Source organism: Corapipo altera, unplaced genomic scaffold (genome assembly GCF_003945725.1).
Source record: "Corapipo altera isolate COAL_440 unplaced genomic scaffold, ASM394572v1 54, whole genome shotgun sequence".
In the NCBI taxonomy this organism is placed as follows: Eukaryota; Metazoa; Chordata; class Aves; order Passeriformes; family Pipridae; genus Corapipo; species Corapipo altera.
In genome coordinates, this window is record NW_020884902.1 from 2,922,367 (window position 1) to 2,940,962 (window position 18,596).

The following is an 18,596-nucleotide window of genomic DNA, read 5'->3' on the forward strand; positions in this document are numbered from 1 at the left end:
TATTAGGGATGCAGTACGAGACTTTCTACATGAAATATATTTTCTGCCTGACCTTCCTGAACTAAAAGAAATTCAGGTTGTCCTTCAGGAATACAGAAAGGTACAGCTTCTTTTATTTAGTTGCTTGGTTTGAATGCATCAAATGAATTCATGACAACTGAGGAAAACATTTAAAGTTTATTGCTAAATGGAAATAGTATTTATCTTCTTCCACCACAAAAGAGGTTTTGTGTATCACAGGAATAGTTTGAAGCAGGTTCTGATTCTTCTTTAGGAATGAAATATACTCATATTCAACATTCTTGTTTCTGTAGCATCTCCTGAACAAAGACTTTTCATCTTTTTATGAAACTAAAGAGATTAGAAGGTTATAAGTCAGCAGTGTTAGCTATGGCAATGACTGTGTTACAAGAAAAGCTACTTTTTGTTTGATCCTTTTTCCAAACACAGGGGGCAAAGTTTGTCTGTTTTCAGCAGTACTCTGTGGTCCATTTCTGTTGCTTGCCCTCAGAATGATTGGGTAATAGATGAGAAGTAGATGTTACTTTGTGGGAATGAAAAAGTAGAAATTAATTTGGTTTTAGATAGACTCAAAGCAAAGCATTTTCTTCTGATTTTATAATTTTTATTTACACCATCATTATATTTATCCAAAAGTGTAAATATAGCACCTTTTGGGAAAAACATTTTAAAAAAGAGGCAGAAAGACAATGGTTTATGGATATAGGTGAGAACGTAGGTAATAAAGTAGTTGTTTCCATGTGTTCTCACTTGTGTTCTTTGAGATGCTGCTTGATCAGATTCCTGTTACGCTTAACTTGAACTTCTTATGTCCTGTCTTGTTCAGGAATCCTCCAAAAGCACCGACTTGCAGAGAGCACTGCAGCTGTCCATGAGAGCCATTCAGCATGAGAATGTGGATGTTCGTATCCATGCACTCACCAGCCTGAAAGAAACATTATATAGAAATCAGGTATTGAAAACATCACTCAGCAGAATTAAAAACAAATCAAATCAGCATCTGGAGCAACACTTTAAAGCTCCTTACTGTTGCAGGCTGTTCCCATGAACTGTGTTACTCTTCTCAGTTCTTTAGCTGTTTCTTCACATAATGGGGGACATGGGTTCTTTTTCATGACATCTCCATATAAGAGAACTTTCAAATCTTCCAGATCTTTGTCATGCTGATTCAGCATGTGGTACATTTGCTTTTTTTTCAACTCTGAGGAAAGAGATATCTAAGAATCCATTTCAGCAGTCTATTCTGTGGGCTTATTCTCTATTAGAACATTTATGGCTTTTGCATCAGGAGCCTAATATGTAAAAGCCAGAGTTGTATGTGTGTGTGATATCGTGTTTGACCACCTCACACCTTCAGTTTTTTCCTCTTCCTTCTTTGTCTCCCACTCTCAAAAATTTGAATCCATTGATCCATATTCAAATAAATTTTATAGCCATGTACAAGTGGAAGATAGTGCTTTACAAATCTGTGTGGTTATTATCTCAAAGGGTGACCTGTTAGGAAAAAATAATAAATCTGTCCCCTTAGTACCTCTAAGACTGTGGGACGCTCCTTAGTCAGAAATTTAAAAAAAAAATTGTAGCTAAAAGAACAGTCATTGTGTAAATTCCTGGCCAATCTGTAATTCTTGTGGCTCAGGTCAGCAAAATGCTGCTATGTCTTGCTTAGTTAGAGGTCTAGCAAAATAACTGAGGCAAATCAAACCTAATTAGTTCCACAGCTTGTGGAACTACTTGCTCTGTTATGTTGGCTGTGGTTTCAGTTTTCATTAAACATAACAATGACAAACATCTTCATTTTTTTTGTATTTGGACTAAATGTGGAACTGGGGAATAAAAGATGGGCCGAAACAAAAAAGAAAGGACACCCAATTAAAATGATGGACATCTAATAAAGGACTTGAAACCCTGGGCTTTGTAGGATATGAGAGTGAAGAAATGGCCAAGACATGGCAAATAAGAATACAAATGGCAGCAAAACCAGAAGGTGTGACAACAGCTGCATGAAAGAAATTTGGAGGAATTCTGGAACATATGAAGAAAAGGGACAAATAAGTGAAAAAGATAATGTAGAAAAAAAGAGAGGTTCTTGGTGTAAGACAAGAAAAGAAAATGAAGTTAGTAGAGAGGTGCATGATAATGAAATACATTATTGGCCATTATTAATTCAGGCCCAAGTCCCTTATTCATTTATTTAGTTCTTCCTAGGGCAACAAGCAATTCAGTGCAATGGGGCTGTAGTTACACTGAGGCAGGATTGGAATCACTGACCTAAAGTCACAGGCAAATGAAATCGGAAGAAAGAGTAAGTTACAGATTGGAAATTTCCACGATTATTTACCATAAATATGGTTGTAGAATAACTCATCTTTATTTTTCAACTTCCTAGGACAAACTGATCAAGTATGTAACAGACAGTGAGACTGTGGAGCCAGTCATCTCCCAGCTGGTGACTGTACTTCTCATTGGCTGCCAGGATGCAAATCCTCAAGCTCGACTGCTTTGTGGAGAATGTTTAGGTGAACTGGGAGCCATAGATCCTGGCAGGCTCGATTTTTCAACAAGTGAAACTCAAGGAAAAGATTTTACGTTTGTGGTAAGAAGCATTTCAGTAGTGTTTTGTTTAGCATTAAGGGTCGTTTACAAGTCCTTGGGAGTAGGGAACCTCTTTTCTTTAGACCCTTTGAAAATCTGTACTTGCTTTCTCTCCTAAAACAGTTTAGAGTTAAGCTTCCAAGTGATTATTTAGAGATTAAAGACACAGCTATTACTCTGTTTTAATAGAACTGGCATTCTGTTTGTGTTTGAGGCTGGTGTGGAAGATCCAAATTTTGCCTATGGATTATTAATGGAACTGACCAGAGCATTCCTTGCTTATGCTGATAATGTTCGTGCTCAGGATTCTGCAGCATATGCAATTCAGGTGAGACACATGATAGATCCTATTTTTTTCATCACAAGTTATTTCTATAACACTGAACTTAAAATTGTGCAAAATAAATATGCATTTTGAGATACATGTTTAAGTAATTGAAGCTTCATCCTGTACAGCTTGAAATTAGAAGGTACACTTAAAATTCTGGGGTATTGTCAAATAAAAGATAGATTTGTTTGCTTCTGTGTCACAGTATTTTAGGAGACATCTAGTGTTTCAGAGGTAACTAACAGTCCATTCATAATGATTCAAGGAGTAATCCTGAGAGTGACATAAAATTAGTGCTGGTTCCCCAGGAAGAAATGAAGTCAGGATCCCTAAGATAGTTTCTGCTTACACTTTTAAGAAGCAACTGAGAGTGTACCCTTGTTTTCAGACTCTGGTCTTTGCTGCTGGTTTGACAAGGAGGAATCAGACTTAACTTGTAGTCCTGGTTTATCGGCAGACCCAAAGAATATGAGATAGTGTGGTCCAACCAACTGGACAATCTGGGAAATCAATAGTTAGTTGAATTAAGCATTCCATAACATCTATCTCATTACTTATCATAGAATCACTAAGGCTGGAAAAGACCTCTAAAATCATTAACACCAGGTTTGGTTACTACTGTGGTTGTGAAAATTCTCTGTGCTAACATGGTCATGTAAACCTTGCCTTTGCAGGAGTTATTATCCATCTATGACTGTAGGGAGACAAACATTGACTGCCCTGGCTCCAAGCTTTGGAGGAGGTTTCCTGAGCATGTGCAGGAGATCTTGGAACCTCACTTAAATACACGGTGTGTGACAACTTGATTTCCACCCCTTTCTATTTCCTCATGAAGACAGTCATGGTCATCTGTGATAAGCTTTGCCTTTTCAGAACACAAACTTTTGGTCTTCCTTGCCTTTCATATATGTTCTGGGTTTTTCCTGTCAAGAACATAGTACTGAAATATTTATGAAACTGCATTTCTTAAAACTGATTTGAATAGCACTTTGAAATATACTTAACAACCTAACATGTTATGAGAATTTTTATTTTGTGTTTAATTTTAAGAAGCTTTAGAATAAAAGATGTTGACTACTGAAAGTGTTTTCTTAATTCTGTTTCTAAAGATTCCAGTCAAGGAATTTTGTTTATTTATTATTATTTATTGTAGCATTTTATATGTATATTATAAATAAAAACATTACTTTTATTAAATGGATATTTTAAAATTGCAGGTACAAGAGTTACCAAAAGGCTGTAAATTGGTCTAAGATGAAGAAGCCAATTTACTTAAGCAAATTAGGTTATAATTTTGCAGAATGGTCAGCAACTTGGGCAGGTTATCTTATAACAAAGGTAAGGGAATAAATCTGCTTTCTCTATTGCTGTATACAGCACAGTCCTTGAACTGCATTTTTGGTTTCTGAAATGGGGGGTGGATGGGAGAATATGCCTCTTAGAGGACTTACCTACTTCTTCAGTGGGGTAACTCTGCACTTTCCCTCCCCCAGCACTGTTTCTTGGCCAGGCTTCACAGGCAGTGTCAAAGCTAAAAGCCAAAGGAACTTGCCTTTGTCCAGAGACTTGTAAAACTGAAGGCATGGACAAATGCTTCTGAATTTACCTTCTCAGTTTTGGAAAGATTTCGCTGTAGCTTTACAGTCTCAGCACATAAAAATTACTTGTCTCTTCATTTTCTTTCCCCTTTCTAATATCTAAGTGACCCACTGAAAATTTCCCTTCCAAATCAACTACTGTAAGAAGTGAATTGCATTACAGTAGCTCAGTAGCTACACTGTCCTCTTTCAGACAGAGAAGAATGGAATGTCTTCATTAATTTCCTACTCTTTGAGGCTTTTTAGGGCAGAAGAGAGGCTGAGTGTAGTGGTAGAGTCTCAGCCTTAAGGTTTTTCTGTTAGCCAGTGCAAGTTCACAATGGTGTAAAAAACATGGGAAAGTGGAACATGTAAGCAAAATCCCCAGGCTTTTTGTGGATCCACAGCTGATATGTGTAATAGCAGCTGCCATTGGCCATCCTTGTTGCAGGTTTGAATCTGATGAACCTTCTGTATGAGACAAGTATCATAAAATTATTTGATGGAACAGAATTTGTGTTGTCAACAAAAGGAAACCTATTAATTGTTCAGATATTTGCATTTTGTAATGGTACTTCTCCTGGAAATAATATCTTTCTATAGGTGCGACATGATCTTGCCAGAAAAGTTTTTGATTGCTGCAGTATAATGATGAAAAATGACTATAAGGTGACAATTTATCTGCTGCCACACATTCTTGTCTATGTTTTGTTGGGATGCAGTCAAGAGGATCAACAAGAGGTGAGATGTATATTATGGTAGTGCCTTCTGTAGGAGTGGTCAGCTGTTCTTCCTAAGAGCTGTTCAGCTCTGCAAAATTACTGTAGAGTTACATGAATAAATTGTTTAGCTGTTAAACTCCTTTTTCTGAATTAATAATATAAATTTTCTGACAGGGCTTTGAATATGCCCATACCAGTTTGTGTTGGAACTGCTTTTCTGTGCATTTCCATCTCTCTCTTCAGTTGGGCCTAGGATGAGATACCATCTAGTTAATTATGACTGCAGGAACATCAAGAGCTGGAGTGGTACAAAGAGAAAGAGTGCAACAAAAACAACCAGTAAATTGAACTTGTGTAATTCCAAGAATTCAGACCCATAATTTTTTCCTCTCCCTTGCATACAATTGCAGTTTAAGTGGATAAACTGTTTAACTACCAGATTCATGTGGAGCAGGATTTGTGGCAAGGCAGGGATACGAGAGAAGAGTCGTCCAGAGCTTTCCTTCAGTTTGCTGCAGCTGTCACTGCATGTGTCCGTGTGCTGCCATCTGTGCTGTGAGCAGCACATACATGTACAGAGAGATGCAAGTTTGCAAGGACTCTTGTAAGCATGTCCTGGAAGAAACAACAGAGAGAGAAGATACTGAAAAATATAACTTAGATTTCATTACTTTGAAATTTCACTGCTAAAGTATCTGTGTTTAAACATTGTGAGTGTGTGATGATTTTTCTTATGTGAACAAGTACATCCACAATAAGCATCTGTTATGTATGTTAACTCATATTCTGTGGACTAAAGCAAACAGGAAACAGGTCTTTTGGCATTGCACTTACTTAAATATAAGCAAAAAAGTAGATCTGTGATCTATTAGCCAGTAGATAGCTTTGTTCTTATCAAGCCCTGAAGTATTGTATTTGTAGAAGAGATGCAGTAGGATTTGTTGTGTGTTTGAAACCTAAAGGCTTTCTCCCTGTATGGAATATCCGGACAACAACTCCTACTTGGTTTGCCATTTCTTCCTCTTAGGAATGTGGGACAAAGAGAGCTTGGAATTAAGTCCTAAATTATTAAAATATACATTTAAAATATCTAGTATTTTAGTCTGAATTTTATTAATTGCTGTTTCTTACTATTTTGATGCTGGTAGGACACTTCTGTCTTTTATCTTAACGTTTGTGTAGGTTTACATGGAGATTATGGCTGTTCTGAAACACGATGACCAGTCCACCAGGAGACTTGAAGACAGTGCATCTGATCTCAGTCAGCTGAGCACACAGACAGTGTTCTCCATGCTTGATCATCTCACTCAGTGGGCTAGACATAAGTTTCAAATACTTATTGCTGAGAAAAATACTGGCAAATCTAGCAAAGACAGGAGTGATCTAAAAAGTGAGTGATAACTATTTTATTTAAAATGGCATTGGCATTCTTCAAATAAGTATTTGCATTTGTGGCTTCACATTATGACCATTTAAGAATGCAGTATTAGCATGATATGTAAGTCTGTTCTATGACTTCTTAATATCATATTGTGATTTCCACCCCCTCCCACCCCAAAAGCCTTGTTCTGATTGCCAGTTACAGGAAATACAGATTCAAAATTCAAATAATTAAATGTTAATTTCTTGGTAGTTTTCTAAACATTCAGTTTAACATGTTTCTGTGCTGTCTTGCAAGAAGAAGGAAGTTCACCAGGATTGTTTGAAAAAAAATATTGTTGACAGAAGAGAAAATGTGTTCTTAAATTAATACAATTATCTCATTAGATTGTTACATTACTTAATTGAATTTTGATGCATAAAGTAATTCTTATAAATGAACCCTCAGTTGACAGACTTTTTAATATGTCTTGTTTTCAATAGCATCAAGTGAGGACTATGGAGAATATCAAAATGTGACCCGTTTTCTGGACCTCATCCCTCAGGATACATTGGCTGTGGCTTCCTTTCGCTCCAAGGCCTACACAAGGGCTGTGATGCACTTTGAATCATTCATCACAGAGAAGAAACAAAATATCCAGGAACATCTTGGATTTCTTCAGGTTCGGAAGTTCTTTTTGGTTTTGTTTTTTATTTTAAAATGAAAATGTACATGATGAATAAAGCTTTGTCAAATTCTTCTCTGAGGTGGGAAGAAGAAAACAGGTAGTTGGGCACTTGCTGTTGGATACAAGTGTTTAGTCTTTGAGCAATATTTAGTACTTCCTCTGGCTTGCCATGCTTTTTACATGAAAAGTAATAAGTAACTTTCTAGTGTATAATAAGATTGTAAAATCCTGAAAATAATTCAATGTAGTTTTGTCAAAAGTAGAACACTTATTGGTTTTAGTTAGCTCTATGCCTTTTGTCAGAGAAAACACAGCCAACTGTAATAACCAACCAAAAAAGCCAAAGCACATTTGAAGAAAATCCAAGTGGCTTATTCTAAAGTAGAAAAAGAGCTACTGCTAAGGGTGTTGAAAATTATTTAAATCATTTTCAAGTAGTATTTGAACCTATGACATGATCCTGTTTGTGGTTTCCTCTGGTTTATGTTCCTCAGTGACATTTCAAATTTGAAAAAACTCAATATGTTGCATTTCCACCTGAAGTAATCTGCATCTTCATATTATACAACTTTATCAAGTCATAATAGGATGTTTATTTTGCCCTCTATACAGATCATTTCAGGTAACTTAATGTGTTATTCTGTCTATAGTATGAGATCACGAGTATTATGGTATGGTGAGCAAAAGTGGGGCTCAACTTTGGAAGCAGCCCAGCAAAACTGACACGTTCCATGAAAGCCTGATGCCAACAAGTCTTACAGAGCAGTGTGTGCTCCACTTTCCAGAAGATGTGGGATTCTGAACATGTTAGATATAAAACAAATTCTTGTTGTCTTAGAGTTTTTAATGTCCATTTCCATTTCTGTCTGCATAAAGAAATTGTATGCTGCTATGCATGAGCCAGATGGAGTGGCTGGGGTGAGTGCCATTCGGAAAGGAGAGCCATCACTCAAGGAACAAATCCTTGAACATGAAAGTATTGGCTTGTTAAGAGATGCAACAGCCTGCTATGACAGGGCTATCCAACTGGAACCTGACCAGGTAAATAGAAAACATTTTTTTTCTTTTTTAATATATATGATTTTTAATCTTAGCTCACAGAAGACTAAGTCAAAAAAACCTCTTAAGTAAAACAGGAATAAAGGAGTTTTTTGTGGCAGTTCCTGAATAATTATTGCTACTGGAAGTGTCTTATGAACTGAAAAAAATCTCTTACTGGATTTTTTTTGAATGTTCATTTAGCTTATGGTGCAATTAGTTATACCTTTTCCTATTCTAAAAATCACCCAAAGGGACATCTTTCCTCCTTCAGACTGCCGTGGATTTCATTCCTGTATATGTGTGGGGTTTTTATTTGTTGTTTTGTGGTTCTTTTTCCCCTATTTCTAGATTATTCACTATCATGGTGTAGTGAAGTCCATGTTAGGCCTTGGTCAGTTGTCCACGGTCATTACTCAGGTGAATGGAGTGCTGGCAAACAGGTACTGAAAGCATCTAAATGCAAGATTTCTTTGAGTAATATAAAGCCATTTCTGCTTATTATTGAACATTTGAGTCTTATCAGGAATATCCAATTAGCAATGTGAAGCTACAAAACCTTGAGTGCTTTATCTATAAATTATTGCTTTCAAGATGTCCAGAGAGTTTTGTAGTTCTTGTCTGCACTGGGTGCAGTGCTGGGATTTGCTTTAATTTGTTAGGTAGACTCTTTCATTGTCTCCTATATTACTGATTCCATAGGTATTCTGTAGTCTAATAGGATAAATGGATTGAAAGTTGGTAATTTTTAAGGAGGACCATGGAAGTTAAATAAACTGTTGGGAAATTGCATTATGGGGTTGTGTTGCACAGCTTTTATTTGTTATCAGTGCACGTCCTTTGGTTTTATTGACTTTCATTAGAAGCAAGTTTACCTTGCTGCTTTTCAAGTAAGAGAAGTTTTATATAAAGAATATTTGCTAGTATAATGTAGGATTAACAGGGGCGACAGCACGAAGTTTTATTGCCTTTTTTATTCTTTTAATAGGTCTGAATGGATTTCTGAATTGAACACTTACAGGGTGGAAGCAGCCTGGAAACTGTCCCGATGGGATTTACTGGAAAATTATTTAGCTTCAGGTAAATTATCATGATATAAAAATATTAATCCTTCATTGCATTTCTGAACAAGTGTATTTTTAGTTTAATCATCTTGATTAATAGGGGCAGCTATTGTAATTTTTTGGTTTTGGATTTTACTGGTTGGAGGGTTGGTCCTAACAGTCTTCTGGTTTATGTGACTGTATTTGATTGTAAACTGTATAGTCTTAGAGAATTTTTGAGTGTGTGTAAGGCCCAATATATTTTGGATTTTTTTGAGTGGGTGGATTGTGGAGTGGCATTGTAGAGTGTTACTAAAATTCAATTAATTAGTTCCGAGAAAAGCTTATTTTTCCAGTAGTACGTTAAGAAAAATTAGCATGTTCAGATTAAGCTGCTTAAAAAAATAGAGGGTTTGTTTTTTTTCTCTCCAAAGACTTGAAGTCCACTACTTGGAGTGTCAGACTGGGAAATTTATTGTTATCAGCCAAGAAGAAAAATGAAGCAGCTTTTTACGAGACACTCAAGGTTGTTCGAGCAGAACAGATTGTGCCCCTTTCAGCGGCAAGCTTTGAAAGAGGATCCTACCAGCGAGGATACGAACACATTATCAGGTTTCTCATTTTCATGTCACTGTTTTCAGATCCAGAAATCACATAATCAACTATGTAGTAGCAAGAGTTTTGCATTTCCACAGTAAATGGTACTGATGAGCTATTTTTTGTCACCTTTTTTTTATACTCGCCCAACTGAAAACCTTCGATTAATTGGGAATTTATACTTATTCCCCATGAAAAATATTCATGAAAAATTAAACTATTGAGTCTAGACTTTCAAAATCAGCAAGCAAGTTTATGTAAACATTTTTATGTAATAAAAACCAGCAGATAATAAAACCCAGCAATCTAATTCCACGCTTGAATTGGTACATATAGGCCGGTAACTCCATTAACTTAAGAGCATTGCTTTTAACCTGTATGGAGGCCAAAAAGTGCTCTCTTGTCTTATTAAGAAAAGAACAGTAAGAATTGAAACCCTGTCCCTTTCAGTAGTTTTATTTTTTCCTTTATTAATAAACTTTCAAGTTGGCTGTAGTAGCCTAAAAAGTGAGTAGCCTTTTTATAATGAAAATGCTTAATACTTCCAAAGCATTTCCAAGCACAGGTTTGCAACTTTACAGTGGCAGCTAATAACAGCAATGGTATTCTAAAATAAATGGAATAACTTTATTTTAGTTAACAATGTATTGATTTTAAAATGGGACTTGTTGAAAATATCAGACTCTTTGAAGAATTGCTGCTAAAAGTAATGAATAGAAATACTTTTTCTAAAGATTGACTTCCTCTCCAAGTGATCCTCCTTGTCTCTGTGTTCAGAAGGTTGGCAAAGGAATATAACCAATTTACAAATCCTTGATTCTGTGTGCTTGGTTTTGCTGAATTCTTGCTTTAGGGTCAGCTTTTAGAAAGAAAATGGCAAAAGCTTTGTAAAATTTGCATATGTCTCAAACAGCAATCAATTCTCAATGATTTTTGCCTTTATTTTGCTGGCACAGGTTGCATATGCTGTGTGAGTTAGAACACAGTATTGGGCCAATGTTTCAGCAACCAGATGGTGACCACAGCAGAGATACCCTGAATTGGTGTGCTCGTATTGAAATGACCCAAAACTCTTACAGAGCAAAGGAACCCATTTTAGCTCTGAGAAGGGCTTTGCTTAGTCTCAGTAAAAGGTGAGAATGTGACTGTTTCTTGTCTATGTTGTATTCTCAGTAATACTCTGGGTTTCCATATATGTTAGAAGAGAGAAGATAAAACTCTGGAAATTTGTTGTAAACAAAAGTAGTCCTCTCCAACATTATATACCTTGAAAATTAGGAGGAAAAGTGGTGTTTATAGGAACGATAAGGGAGACAGGGAGAAAGTGTATTTGTTTCTAAGCCTAAATGGGAAAAAAGGTGAAACAAATGTATTTAAAAATTTTTAAGTTATCATTATGTCGTATAGAGCTTATTGAGAAATTCACTTTCTATTTCAACACATTGTGATATTTACTTCAGATTTTAAAATAGCATTCATGACTGAAATGTTCCATTTCCTGCAAAAATGTCTCTGCAGCCAGGATTACAGTGAGCTTGTTGGTCAGTGCTGGCTCCAGAGTGCGAGAGTTGCAAGAAAAGCTGGTCATCACCAGACTGCCTATAATGCTCTTCTGAACGCTGGGGAATCTACACTCTCTGAACTTTATATTGAAAGAGCAAAGTGGCTCTGGTCCAAGGTAAGGAAAATAAAAATGGAATTTAATTTCTTACGTGTAAGAAAATAATATTTTTCGTTTTCTTCAAGAAAAACAGGCACACAATCAGCGTAGGTAAAACAAGGTATGTCATTTGGGACTATCAGCACATTCTGGTTGCAGCTGAGCCACAGGAAGTTTTTACCTCCAGCTGCTACTCAGCCCTTTTCTGTATCTATTGATTTTTCTGGCAGCCATGTATAAAACTGGTGGATTACCTGCCTCTGTCAAAGCAGCCCAGGCAAATTTAAATTATCTTAATAGTAGACCTCTCCTTAATTTGTTTCCTTTTAACTGACAGAGGTAAGCAGCAAACATCAGAGCAATCATTGTGGTACACCTAAAGGCGCAACAATGCTGAGATAACAAGGGAATAAAAGAAGCATTTGAAGTCAGTAATATTCAGTTACCACAGCCAGAATGGCCTAGAACACACTTGGGGACACAGCTCTGCCTTAATAACCACCGTAAGATGGAAATTTTGCATCTCTCTCATTTAAAGCGTATACAATGTTCTCATCTTTCCCTTAGGGTGAGGTTCATGAAGCACTCATTGTTCTCCAGAAGGGGGTTGAGTTATGTTTCCCTGAAAATAAAGCACCCTGTGATAGCAAAAACCAGCTCATCCATGGCCGGGCAATGCTGCTGGTGGGCAGGTTTATGGAAGAGACTGCCAACTTTGAGAGCAATGCAGTCATGAAAAAGTATAAGGTAATTTGGATAAGTGTTAACAAGACAGTGGTTTTGAATCCCTTAAGTAAGCTATCATTATGCTCCTGATGATGTCAGCCAAGTATAACAACAGTGGGATTAAATGGAGTATCACTGTGTAGGAGGAAAATAGTTCTTCTTGTAAAGATTTAACTATCTTAATTAGCTTTAATGTGGCACATCAATACAGGCTGATGGGAAGGCTACAGTTCCCATCAGTGAGAGCTACAAATACCTAATATAATTCTTTTAAAAGAAAAAACAAATTACAGGAGCATGGCTTTTTTCTCATGCTTGCACAAATTAAAATTCCTCACTAAAATGTGGACTACTCTAAATACAGAGCTGACTTAATGACATATTGCACTACTCTTCAGTGTTATATCTCTCTCTAGTAGTGACTTATAACTGTGATTTAAATATGCTTTCAGTGTCTGAAGAACTAGGAAAAGGGCCACCTGGTATGCTTCTCTTGAACAACACAGCACTGCATGCTTCCTCTTGTGATGCCTGTGAAATACTTCTTGGTATTGATTAATGTTGCCTACTAAACCAGTAGGAAATGCAGATCTTTATGCTTCCTTAAAAGCAGTATGTCTCCTATCCAAGCTTTGGCATTTGATACTGTTAATAGTTGCTGCTGTCTTACTGAGTAACATCCTTCTGTAACAGTCATTAAGAGAAAAATCTAACTAATGTATCAAATGAAATGATGGTTGAAATAATGGAAACAAATGAAATTTCATTGGATTCTATGAAAATACTAATGTTCAGAACTCTCTGCTGTCTAAGCACTGGCACTGGAAACAAGCCAGTGTTATTAAAGGATGGATGTGCCACTCACCAGATTATTTATTTTCTAATATATGTCACACAGTTTTTTGTTTTTCTTTAAACATGATGATTTAGAAGGAAAATGGAAACGTGAAAAATGTAGAGTCGTAGATTCATTTAGGTCAGAAATATCATCAAGTCCAACTGTTAAAATCCTGCTGTTTCATTTTTCAAAAAGTATTGAGTTTATCAGGATCAAGAACTTGATTATTGTCTTCTTAATGAAAGTATAATATTTCCTAGTTGAGGAATTCTGTATCATCTTGTCCTGAATTATCTTGCTGTCTCCAAATCCAGAAGGTATTTTAAAAACAGACTTCTAGTTTGTAGGAGCAATTGTCTTGGGGCAAAATTACAATTTTTGGAGTTACAGAGTTAACAATTAATATTTGTTTTGCATGTACTGTGCACAACATAACTAATACAAGATTCTTGTTTCTTGAGAATCATTTTTTTATTTTCAGTTAGCATCCTCTCAAAAGTAATTATCTCATTTTATTTTGTTGCAGGATGTTACAATTTTCTTGCCAGAATGGGAAGATGGACATTTTTATCTTGCAAAATATTATGATAAATTAATGCCAATGGTAACTGACAACAAGATGGAAAAGCAAGGAGATCTGATTAGATACATCGTTCATCATTTTGGGAGGTTAGAGGGGAACTTTTCTTAGTTTCTATAGAAAGATGACTATTATACTGGGAAAAAATATTTTTATAGGAATATATTGTCTTTCACCAATTCAGACCGACTCAAATTTTTATGCAGTATTATAAAACAAACTGCTGCATGCTTTCTTTTTGTTTTCATACCTAATTAAGTTTACTTCTTGCTAAGTCTGTCTTTTGTCAGACAGTTATTTATTTCACCTGCAGTTTTGATTAATAAAACCAAAACCATTGTATATTTGTAATTTTTGGTTGTTGCAGATGCGTTAAAATGCTGACACAAATTTCTTAGGTTCAGAATGGAATGTGAAACGATTGAGAATGTAAAATTTGTATTGCTTCCAACATGTAATCACAGGTCTCTGCAGTATGGAAATCAATTCATCTACCAGTCGATGCCAAGAATGCTGTCTTTATGGCTGGACTTTGGAGCAAAAGCATATGAATGTGATAAAGGTAGAACATTTTTTCCCAATACATAATTTCTATATATATTAATTCTTTTAAGTATCTGATTGGAAGAGCAGTGAAGTGTATCTACAGTTCTTTGTTTAGACTGATTGCCTGAGATTATATGGAAGCAGGAAAGTACTACTATTCTTTTAAATTACAGGATGTTAATATGCAGGAGAGTATTAATTATTTTAATTAAATCCTCCAGTACTTTTAAAAAAATACAAATAATGAGATAGCACTGTTCCTTGGAAACTGAAGTCATTAAACAGATTTAGGGAAAATCCTTACATGTCACTGGTCACCTCTTCTAAGTTGCCTCATGAGTGATGAGTACTGTAATTGTACAGACTTGCTACAGTAAAGTGTTAGGCTTTGGGGCTTTTTTCTCTGTTTGTTTTGGTTCAGTTGTTGAAGGAATTTTACTGAAATTTTCTCCCTCGTTTTACCAAAATGAGGGGGGGAAAAAACTCGTTTTGGCAGACAGCAGGAAAGCATGTGGACCTAACACCAGAGATGCATCTTGGCTGGGAGATTTTTGTACAAATAAAAATGGCAAACATTGCCTGCAGGTCTGGAGTGAAGTAGACAGTTGTGGCTCCTTGATCTTGACCTCGTTCTGCACACTTGTGTCAGCTGTGCTTGGCTGCAGGCACATCAAATCGTGTTCCCTGTGACGGTGATGTGGAACTCTGCTGGATCCTCAGGGGCAGGGGTGGAGATAGGAGCAGATGTTCTAATTTCACCCCGTGTAAAGACTTCCTTCATTTCCTGTCCACTAAAGAACATTGGAATCCTTTTATCAGGCAAATACATGGAGTGGGTTTTGTTCATTCTATGCTGTTGCATCATTTTAGAGAAGTAATTTTAAGAGTGTAATAAGAGCATTCCTGATATTGCCTGTCCCATGTTCTGTGCTTGGTAATTTCCTGTTATTCTGGGATAGTCAAATAGCATATGTATTCAGTCACTGTATGCTGTGTTAAAAAGAACTTTACAGCCTTGATTTAAATGACTTTACATTTCCAGTGGGGAAAACAAGGAACATAGTGTTGTCCTTTTATTTTCCAGCCAATCGTTCAGAACGTGTTCAAATGAAGCACGATCTCGCCAAGATAAATAAGGTGATTACAGAGCACACAAACCACCTGGCACCTTACCAGTTCCTGACAGCCTTTTCTCAGCTCATCTCCCGCATCTGCCATTCCCACGATGAGGTCTTTGCGGTTCTGATGGTGATTGTTGCAAAAGTGTTTTTAGCCTACCCCCAGCAAGCAATGTGGATGATGACTGCTGTGTCCAAGGTACCTTGCTATGCATAGCTGCACCTTTATTAAGTTTACAAAACTGTTTTCATCAGAGAGAAATGTAAATATAACCTGTTTAAGGTGATAAGGAATTGAGAGTTTCAGTTTTTGTGATCCAGTGTTATGGAAGAGGATATTGATGCCATCACTGCAAAATATTTTATTGCAGTCTGAATTCAGATATTACAGTTTAAATGTTCCAAATTAGAACGCTAGTAAGCATCTGAACTTGTATGATGTATTAGGAAAGGAAATTTGAATGATAAATAGCTGATGAATTGTGTAGTTATGGGCAACAGATTTTATTGCATTTAATAACTGTGTAATATTACTTTGAGTTTTATAATCAAATAATCGACTCTGTTCCTTGATTAAGGTAGGATAGATGTACTACTTCATCCAAATAATTACCTGGCAGTAAGGTCATTCCCAAGCAAACTGGAAAGCATGGTGCATACTGTTTCTTTAGGCTGGTGAAACGATGTTCAGGATACACTGGCATATTCTTGAATATTGACCTTTATGTTGTGGGACTCACAAGAATGGTTTCAGAAAGAATAACACCCCCCCACACCCACACCAACCATACCACTTTAGTTTGTCATTGGAGCACATCCTTCTCCAGATGACAAGCAGTAAGTAGAGGAAAGAATATTAATTACTGGAGGAGGGGAGGCTTTTTCAATTAATCTGACCGTTGTTTATTAAATTTTGACTTTTTTCTTTTTTTTTTCAGTCCTCTTACCCCATGCGCGTCAACAGATGCAAGGAGATTCTAAACAGAGCTATTCACATGGAGGAATCATTAGGGAAATTTATTGGAGATGCAACTCGCCTCACAGACAAGCTGTTGGAACTGTGCAACAAACCGGTACTTACACAAATGAACAAATTAATGCATGTAATAAGATTATTCAAAAAAGCAAAAAGCAAAAGCTTCTTCTGATGGCTTTTATTAGCCAATTCAGTTACTGCAGTTTAGTAGAAACTACACTAAGTTGTAGAAGTTGGGGTTTTTTTAATAAAAATGTTTTTAAAAAAAAGTAGAAAATAGCTCTAAAGTGAGCACATTGTAAAATCTTCCAGTACGTAACAGTACATTTCACAGTGCATGGGCTTTAAATTGGTTTGTACTTTCACATATAATTCATGCCGAGTAACTTTCACAAAGTCTTACTGTAAAAATAGGCTGGTTGTGCTTTTATGAACAAATTATCTTAATCATAAAGGTAAAACTAAAGAAACTCTTTCATTATTCTGTATTTACGTTCAAAGGGAAAAATACATCTGCCATAATGGCCACATATATTTACTTTTTGATTATTTATTTGAAGTGTAACTTGCTATTTTTCTTATTACCATAAGCATTTGCTATTCTATTCTATTTATCAGTTAATGTGTAATAGCAGTGTTCTTTTGAGTGTTTGTTAAGGGTTATTGTTAACTTTATCAACTTTTTTCAAGGTTGATGGAAACAGCTCAACATTAAGCATGAATATTCATTTCAAAGCATTGAAAAGATTAGTAGAAGAGCACACATTTAGTGAAATCCTCATTCCCTTACAATCTGTAATGATACCAACTCTTCCTTCAATTCCTGGCACCCACTCTAACCATGACCCTTTCCCTGGATGCTGGGCCTACATTGCAGGCTTTGATGACACGGTAAGGCTCCAGTTGGAACCTGGGTTTTAACTTCACCTCAAACAAATGTAGCTGCAAATATATCTTAGTTCTCTAGAAATGGAGGAGTGAGTAGGAAATTCCACAATTACTTTTGTGGAAACTGAGTGGCTTCTTCACAACAGCCTGGGGCGGATGGGCTGAGCTGAATATGCTGCAGCACCGTGGATGTGCTGACCTGACTGGTTGCAGTGCTTTATTACAATTACACTCCTAATTTTGTATAATCTGATACAGATGCTAATTAAGAACTTCATTTTTCTCTAGGTGGAAATTCTTGCCTCACTCCAAAAGCCAAAAAAGATCACCTTGAAAGGTTCAGATGGGAAATCTTACATTATGATGTGTAAGCCAAAAGATGATCTGAGGAAAGACTGTCGGCTCATGGAATTCAACTCCCTTATTAATAAGGTTTGATGAGTGAGACAATCAGATGCATTACACTTATTGACCAGGACAGAACACTGAACTATCTAATAAAAGAGCCAACTTACCTTAAAATAAAGCTCACTGGAAGAAAAATAAACTGGTGTAAAATATTTTCTTTCAGCAGAAAACAGCAGCAATTGATAATGTATAACTTCTTACAGACTTGTGAAAACAATAACAAAATATAACATTTTGCCAAAACAATTGCCTATTCCAGCAAAAATAGGCAGGAAAAGTTATTTACAGCACTTAAATACCTGCAAACTTTCTGCTTTCATGCTTAATATTTCTTGTTTAGTGTTTTGTAATATATTTTATAAAAAACAGGTAAATTAATCTTTTCATAGTGAAAGTGTTGCCATACTTCTTATTTTAGTTATATTTTGCTTCTTGGCAGTGTGATTCGGGCTAAGGTACCATGTTTTCTGTGAGGTTAAAGCAAATGATAGCATCTCTGAAACACTAAAAGACTTATTTCAAATACCACTTTTAAAGATTTTGAGCCATGTACAAGTTAGGCAGTTTGACTATATTATTGCAAAATCCTCTTTTTTTTAACTTCTGTCGGAGAACAGATACGCATTTTGCTTGTGTTTGACCTGCAGACCGTGAAGCTTAGAATTATAAATTCTAGATTGTGTGATTGGAAAATAGAAATAAATAGAATGGTAAATGCTATTGATCCATTTTGATCCTGTGTTATCTGTTAATCTTTTGTGAACAGTGCTTAAGAAAAGACGCAGAGTCCCGTAGGCGAGAACTCCACATTCGAACCTACGCAGTGATTCCATTAAATGACGAATGTGGCATAATCGAATGGGTGAACAATACTGCTGGGCTAAGAA

The 18,596-nt window shown here is 36.1% G+C and overlaps 1 protein-coding gene across 2 annotated transcripts in view; it reads left to right on the forward strand.

The window, feature by feature from the left end:
• Positions 1–18,596, forward strand: part of ATR (ATR serine/threonine kinase) — a 38,733-nt gene that overhangs the window by 15,696 nt on the left and 4,441 nt on the right. For both annotated transcript variants that reach the window (XM_027650636.1, XM_027650635.1), the window contains exons 20-42: positions 7–100; positions 848–973; positions 2,411–2,617; positions 2,831–2,944; positions 3,619–3,734; positions 4,162–4,282; positions 5,125–5,262; positions 6,426–6,633; positions 7,107–7,285; positions 8,168–8,332; positions 8,681–8,772; positions 9,318–9,409; positions 9,807–9,984; positions 10,926–11,102; positions 11,488–11,647; positions 12,197–12,376; positions 13,720–13,862; positions 14,238–14,335; positions 15,404–15,636; positions 16,376–16,510; positions 17,104–17,304; positions 17,590–17,733; positions 18,476–18,596. The exon at positions 18,476–18,596 is cut by the window's right edge. In XM_027650636.1, coding sequence (XP_027506437.1) covers positions 7–100; positions 848–973; positions 2,411–2,617; positions 2,831–2,944; positions 3,619–3,734; positions 4,162–4,282; positions 5,125–5,262; positions 6,426–6,633; positions 7,107–7,285; positions 8,168–8,332; positions 8,681–8,772; positions 9,318–9,409; positions 9,807–9,984; positions 10,926–11,102; positions 11,488–11,647; positions 12,197–12,376; positions 13,720–13,862; positions 14,238–14,335; positions 15,404–15,636; positions 16,376–16,510; positions 17,104–17,304; positions 17,590–17,733; positions 18,476–18,596 — 3,422 coding nt within the window. The remainder of the gene's footprint in view (positions 1–6; positions 101–847; positions 974–2,410; positions 2,618–2,830; positions 2,945–3,618; positions 3,735–4,161; positions 4,283–5,124; positions 5,263–6,425; positions 6,634–7,106; positions 7,286–8,167; positions 8,333–8,680; positions 8,773–9,317; positions 9,410–9,806; positions 9,985–10,925; positions 11,103–11,487; positions 11,648–12,196; positions 12,377–13,719; positions 13,863–14,237; positions 14,336–15,403; positions 15,637–16,375; positions 16,511–17,103; positions 17,305–17,589; positions 17,734–18,475) is intronic.